Raw genomic sequence first — 7,712 nt, forward strand, 5'->3', positions numbered from 1 at the left:
TTGCTTCATAGTGCTTGAACAGCCACCATTTTTTGTATTATTAGATCAAAAAACCATTTTTATTGAAGAAAAATCTTAATTCAAACCCTCTTTGGGAAGAAAGACACCGAATAAGACAACCCAAAGCCAACGGCAATAGACAAACGTATCCATCCCATCCCATGTTGCATATACTAATGGACGGTATTGGATAACCCTTCATATCACCATTTCACATAAAAGCTCCTATATTAAAATTTGAATTGTATTTTAATCTTTCTGTTTAAAAATAGATAAATCATTCTTTGTACATTAGATAAAAAATGAACTAGTTATTCTATTAAAAATTCAATTCATTATTATTAAAATTGATCCATATACATATACATTAACATAAAATATACATAGCACACTGTGTGTCATTAAATAAATTTTTAACAAAAAAATATCAGTTCTCTTTATTTTAACATACAGAATAATTAGCTTAATTTTAAATAAAAGAAATAAAATACTATATGAATAAACACTTTTACTAAACATTTACCGCCTTTTGAATACTAACAAAATTTGGGAAATAACAAAAGCTTAAACAATACTATATCAATAGGACCACCTTTTGAGAAAAGTTTCTGCATTTACATTATTACATACATGGGCTTTCCTCAAGACAGTTTGGTCCACCTTAAAAGCTTCCATCATCATCAAGTTCACACACTCATTTACTGTTTACATAAATTAGGAAAATATCTTAAGACTTGTTTGATTTCATATCGAAACCTCATATCATTCTTTTATCTTTCAATTTATTGTATGCATTTTTCAAAGATTCCTTACTAAAAAGTTTTAGCAATGCCAGCGAGTGAAATTATTATGTTACTGAAATTTTGTTATTTGTTAGAAGACATCACACCAAAGCTAACATTTTAAAGCAACTAAAACAGCCTGGTATTCAACATATAAAAAGAAAGCTGCAAAAGCAAAAGCAAAAGTAATAATTACAGCTACCAATATCCACCCAACATGAACCAAATAGAACAGATTTCCACCTCAAAGTATAAATGAAAAAAAAAAATACAATCCAACGACCAATGGAGAATTAGAGGGATAGAAGAAAAAAGGAAAATGACAATGACAATGGGCGCCTAGTAAGGAATATGAGACCGGGAGAGAGTCAAGCATACAACAAGGCCTAAGGCCACCAAACTTAACATGCTAATTATGGACATTCAAAGAAAAAAAAAAAAAAAACAGAAAAATGCATTGATAATCCATTTAACCCACTTGCATAATGGTGTATGGTGGTGGCCTGCTTGAGCTAATCAGCTAACTCGTCCAGGGCCATCTTCATTGATCTTATCAGGCAGACTGTGGGATCAGATCGTCTCGCAAACTAGATTGACGTAGCTCCTCGATTCGGCTCCTCACTTGAGACATGGTGGGGCGCTTGTCAGGGTATTGTGCAGCACAATCAACAGCAAGTTGTAAGAGTTGGACCATCTCTTCCTCCACATTCTGATACCTGAGGAGCTCAAGATCAAACACCTCGGAAGTCCATTCTTCACGAACAACAGACTGCACCCACCTCGGGAGGTCAATTCCTTCCTCGTTCAAGATTGAATGGGTGGGGGCTTTCCCAGTCAATAACTCCAAAAGCAACACACCAAAGCTATAAACATCAGCCTTTTGTGATACTTTGTGGGGGTCAGTCACCTCTGGTGCCCGGTACCCCAGCACTCTATTGGGACTGGACGATGAACCTACAATGTTTGCCAGTCCAAAATCCGAAACTCGAGCTTCATAGGATTTAGTGAGGAGGATATTTGAAGATTTTATGTTTCCATGAGAGACATTAGGGCCTTGAGAGTGGAGGTATTCAATTCCACAGGCAGCTCCAAGAGCAATTCCAGACCTAATGTCCCAGTTCAGTGGAGTCCTTCCTGCCCCTTTATTCCCTGCATCCCAAAATTAACAGAGCAATGAAAGAAAAATTAAAATGTAAATACAGCATGAGGATATTTGTTATGATTACAGATTATGATGGAATCTCCAGAAATGGCAGAGAGATAAACGAAACATCAATGCAACATGAGAAGCTCATAACAAGAGAGGTAAATGGCAGAATGAGAAGATCAATGCAACCCCATTCAAATTGATTTTCATGTTTCCATGAAATACCAATTAAGTATTACGCTCTTTTAAGCATTCCTAATTTATCAGTTTTTTTAAAAGAGAACAAATCCATAATCCTCTCAGAGATGATGAAGACATACCAAATGAATCTTCAGGTAGATACAGTGATGACATTCAATAAATAGTGTTACAATTAAAATAGTACAGATTATGATAAACTTCTAAAGGATCCAAAACTAAGAGTCAGATGATAACAAATAATGGTAGTAAAAAAAGGAGTGACTGAGACCATCTCCACTCCAGCATCAACAGATGATGAAGAATGGAAATGATAACATAAATCTGAAAAAAGCAAAACAAGAATAAATTATCCAAGAATAGAATGAAATGCTCTCACCATGCAAAAGCGCTGATAAGCTTCCCATGGGCATGTAATCATAAACAAGAAGCTTCTCGTCCCTACTAAAATAGTAAGCTCTGAGAGGGACCAAATGCTGATGATCCATAGCTCCAACCCCTTCGATCTTATCCTTAAATTCCCTCTCAGATATAGTGACATCCTTGAGTCTCTTAACAGCCACTGCGTTTCCACCTTCCAACACTGCTTTATATGCTGTTCCAAACGTGCCTTTACCTAAAACCTCTGCAGAAGCTCTCAACAAATCCTCCAAATCAAACACTCGCGTTGCATTCCCAAAGAAGACCAACTTCTTAGCTCCGGTCCCACTGTTTTCCGCCGCTTTGGCTCCACCACCCACCATTGCTGCTACTGCCGCCGCTGCCACTGAATACCCATTCCCATTCCCATTCCCATATCCACCATTCTCCATTTCCCCACCTGATTTCTCCCCAGGAATCTCCATTTCTTGATTCTTAAGCGAAGTGATGTCAATTGACCTCGATTGCTTGCTACTCTTCTTTCTACATAAAATCATTAAAATCACAACAATCAGAAGAAATCCCAGCACAGATCCAATAACAATACCTGCAATTGCACCCCCAGACAACTTGCTCTTCTTCTTTTTCTCCGGTTTATTCTCATTCGTTGGATTGGCGGGCTCACTTGTATTCCCAGGAGCAGCAGTAGCAGTGGCAGGGCAAGCCTTGTCAAGTGGTTTCCCACAAAGCAAATTCCCCAGAAAAGCATCGGACCCATATTTCTGTAACCCCTTGGGGATTGAGCCGTTCAACAAATTATTTGACACATTAAATTGGCCGAGGTTTTGCAAAGAACCCAACTCAGGTACCGACCCAGAAAGACTATTGCTGTCAAGAAGCAAAGTTCTCAACCTCGTCAAATTGTTGAACCCAACAGAGACTTCCCCAGAAAAGTTGTTCCCAGAAAGACTTAGCCTCACTAAATCATGAAGACCAAACAGGAATTCCGGTATCTCACCCGAAAAATGGTTTCCCTGCAAGTAAAGGTTTCGGAGGTTTTGACAGAGAGCAAGATCCGAAGGGAGTGGTCCAGTTAACGAGTTAAGACGTAGACTGAGGGTGCGCAGCAGAGTCAAGTTCCCGAAAATGCCAGTCGGAATTTGGCCAGAGAGAGCAACACCAGGTAGTCTAAGCACTGTGACGCGGTTCCGCTCGCACGTAACCCCAGCCCACGAGCATGGACTCTGGTTTGAGACGTTCCATAAGAGGGTTCTGCCTCCGACTGAGGAACGAAGGCTCAAAAGAGAAGCTCTGTCGGTGACAAGATCTGGTTTGGCCACCTGCAGTAGGAGTGAAGAAAGAATGGCAATGAAAAAAAACTGGGTGAGCATTTTGGGTGATGGCGAAGACAAGGAGAACAAGGATAGGAATATAATAGGATAATGTGGGTGGGATACTGATCTGAAACAGCTTTCTTTTCTCCCTTTTCGGCCTAGATTGGAGGCATTGCAAGAAGAAAAGAAAAAGTGTTAATGAGAGAGCATTTTTTCTGTGTTAATAGGTAAAGAGTGGGTGGGCAGTGATGAGTGCCAAAAAGGAACAAGAAAGAGAGAGAAAGAATAGAGTGAGGCAAACCCTAGCTGTTTTACAGTAAGGATGGCTGCAGCTGGTTCGTCAACCCCGTTTCCTTTTTTTTCTTTTCTTTTTTGTCTTTCTTAGGTTTTCTTTTATTATTATTAAATACGTAAATTAAAACGTTTTTAGTACAAACAACAAGCTATTCGTTTTTGGCCTTTTCCTACTGATGCATATTCAGTCTTCGACGCTTTAACTGCTGCAACCCATTAATTATAATTAAAATAGTCACTAATTGCTCTTTATCCACAATTATATCTCGGAATTATTATTATTTTTCATTTCAAGGTAGATGGATGAATGTTATAAAATATGAGTATATTTTTAAGTTAAAATTAGTAAAATATATTTGATTAAATTTAATATTATTATTGGTGTAAGAAAATTTGAATTTGATTGTGTTAGGATGTATTATTTTTTATTTAAGAGTTAGAGAAAGAATTATAAATAATTTTAAGCATGATGAAATAAATAAAAAATATAAATTTTATGATTATAAAGTGTTTTTTTTTTCAATTTTAGTGATGGATAAAGTGGCGGAAAGTTTTTCCTCTTATCAAATTCAAAGTCTTCTTTCTGTACGAAGAATGATTTTGTTGGCAAATAATTGATATGGGAATGTTTGGATGAGATTTTCGGTAATAAAACAATTTTTTTATGTTTAAAAATCTTGTTTTGGGCAGGTAATATTGTGTTATTAATGACAGATAATCTCACTATCACATGTTTTTAAATAATTTTAGCAAAGTTGTTAATTGCAGTAACTAAAAGTTGTGAGCATGTTGTTTTTTTTTAAATGAAAAATTAAAGAGTAGGTTTTCTAAAAATAAGTATAATGATTTATTTGGCCTTTTAATGTTATGAAAAATATTTTAGTTCAAGAATTTACATTATTTGTTAAATCATCTTAAAATAGATAGAATTATTATATTTATTAATTTTATTGACATGAAATCACGTGGATATCATGTTAGTAATTATTATTTTTTAAAATTAAAAATATTTTTTATAATGTTTTTAAATTTTTAAAATTAAAAAATAATTAATTGATAACATGAAATACACGGAAATACCATGTCCATAAAATTAAGAAACATAATTTTCTATCTATTTTAAGGTGATTTGAGAAATGACACAAGTTTAAGGGTTAAAAGAGATAAAATTTAAATGGAATGCTAAAATATTTTTTAAAAGTTGGAGAGTCAAATAAGTCATTATGCCTATAAAAATAACAACTTCATTTGCCTTCTTAATAACTTTGATTAATTTTCATTAAAACCAAAAATGAAAAAAAATTATAAATTAACTTTGATTAATTATCTATTTAACAAATTTATATTATTTTTATATTAAAAATATTTTACTCTTATATTACATTTTGTTTGTGGCTTATATGTTCTTAGTTTTTAATTTATAATATTATTAGTGAGGTTTTTGTATTATCAATTATTTTGTCTTAATTTTTCCCATTATTTTTATAATCAATTTTCACTTTTAGCATTTTAATAAAAATTTTAACTTCATTTATAATTAAAAATAATTTAATAAAATATACTTTTAAATAATTTGAATTTTAAATCGATTAAATGTCAAAATTTTATATTTTAACCAAATAAATAAAATAAAATTTACTCTTTATTTAAAAATCCGATCCGACTCGATATTGAATATAATTGAAACCCAATCGAAGCCTTAAACTCCATTTACTTCTTGAAATGGCTTCCAAAAATAATTTCTGGAAAATAACTTACTTTTCTGGGAAAGCTAATATTTTTCTGATGTTTGGATGAATCATGTAAAATATTTTTTGTTGTTTGAAAATTTTAATATTTCATAAAAGTTGTTTTAATGAAACAAACATACATTTGAGATTATGATAAGTAGTGAATTGATTACAAAGTGATATTAAGGTGAAATTATAATAAATAATAAATCTTCATGATTTAAGGATTAAATTGTAAACTTTGTAAAATTTATAATTGAAACAAGAGAAGTGATATGTATGAAAATTTTTCATGTGAAATGAGATATTATAATGAATTATTTGATTAAAGTGCTTATATGGTGAAAAATAAATTACATGGTAATAGGGACTAAATTGAAAAACGTACAAAAGTTTAAGTGTGAAACAATTTAATATACGAATAAGGAAATTATTGTAAAAGTTTAACAAATATGTTACGAGATGATGAAATATACATAAAGTATTGTAAAAGTGAAATTGTGGAAAAATATGGAATTTTATAATAACAATGACTAAATTGTTAAACTTGAGAAAATAAGTGGATGAAATAATAGAAATGAAATAAATAGAAATTTGATATGTGAAACAATATAGTAAAATATATTATGTGATTAAAATTCAACAAGAAATAAAATTGATTTAATGTGATTAATTAGTGAATATTGAACTTTTATGACAAAAAGGACTAAATTAAAATGTTATAAAAGTTTATATGAAAATATTTGATAAGTGAAGAATGTAGTAGATAATGTAACATCTCAATTGCTTTAACTAGATATTTGGGTCAGATATAGGGAGTTACAATAAGCAGAGCCTTATCATTTTAGAAAATATTTTACGGAAAAAAATTATAAGATATTTTACGAGAATAAAGAAATAAATTTAAGTTAACAGAAAAAACGAATATCGAAAAAAACTGAAAATATTTTCAGTAAAATTTTATACGTTTGACCGAGGTTAGATTAAAAAAGTAAATAAAATAATATAACCTAAGTTAAATAATAATTCAAAATAATATAACCTAAGTTAAATAATAATTCCGTATAATAATTACTATATTTACTACTGTATGTGTAGATGATTGATTAAAGGACTGCCATTAATTCTTTTATTACTTAAATCTATCTCATTTCTCGCTATTGAGTGAATATCATCTATTGACCTAACTCAATTAGTTAATTATAAAATAAATTATGTAATTACGCGGGTGTGTTTCATCTTTTAACAATAAACCCCACATATAAAAAAAAAAACTTTTTATTTTTATATGAACTCGAAATAGTATATTGGTTATATAAATTTTTTACCCATTTTAAAAATTTTATCTAAATGCATGATATAATTTTTATAAAAAAGTGTTTATTTTCTATATAAACCGAGACTCTAAAGAAAAACTGAAACAATCCTACATGAAGAACTTGAAATTTTGAAACTTCAAAATTTTATCATTTGTCAATCATGCATTCAATATCTAAGAATTCTTTCTTGAAAATTGTATAAAATTAATAATATAAGAGAATCTCAAGATCTTTCTATCATAATATAAATTGTATAAATCCCAGTCCAAGAGAATTCCGTTGGACATAATTTACATTATAATAATATTGATTTGTCTAAAAATTATATTTAATTTCTGAAAATTAAGTAAAAATGGGTACTATAAGTAATCAATACCTAAATTTTAGAATAATTTTAAGGTTTTTGCAAGACTACGTTACATATTTGTGGGTTAAGAAATTTCAAATAGAATATACTTTCGGTATAAATTATTTATAGTTTAAATTTTTTTTTCAAATAATTGTATTTAAGGTTGATTCCTTTTGAATTTGCATTTAATTTAACTTTC

General features: G+C 30.9%; 1 protein-coding gene across 1 annotated transcript; it reads right to left on the reverse strand.

Moving 5' to 3' along the window:
- Window positions 1-900: 900 nt before the first annotated feature.
- On the reverse strand, window positions 901-4,212 carry LOC108486271 (probable inactive receptor kinase At1g48480). The gene is made up of 2 exons (XM_017790234.2): window positions 2,507-4,212; window positions 901-1,931 (listed from the first exon to the last, which is right to left on the reverse strand). Exons 1-2 carry the CDS (start codon window positions 3,876-3,878, stop codon window positions 1,336-1,338), a joined length of 1,968 nt encoding a protein of 655 aa, XP_017645723.1. The 5' UTR covers window positions 3,879-4,212; the 3' UTR covers window positions 901-1,335.
- Window positions 4,213-7,712: the final 3,500 nt, after the last annotated feature.

This window comes from Gossypium arboreum, chromosome 3 (genome assembly GCF_025698485.1).
Source record: "Gossypium arboreum isolate Shixiya-1 chromosome 3, ASM2569848v2, whole genome shotgun sequence".
Lineage (NCBI taxonomy): Eukaryota > Viridiplantae > Streptophyta > Magnoliopsida > Malvales > Malvaceae > Gossypium > Gossypium arboreum.

Coding starts and splice junctions, on each gene's coding strand:
- LOC108486271 (XM_017790234.2), bottom strand. CDS start 3,878: ATGCTCACCCAGTTTTTTTTCATTGCCATTCTTTCTTCACTCCTACTG. Junction 1,932..2,506: donor CTTATCAGCGCTTTTGCATG/GTGAGAGCATTT, acceptor TTTGGGATGCAG/GGAATAAAGGGGCAGGAAGG.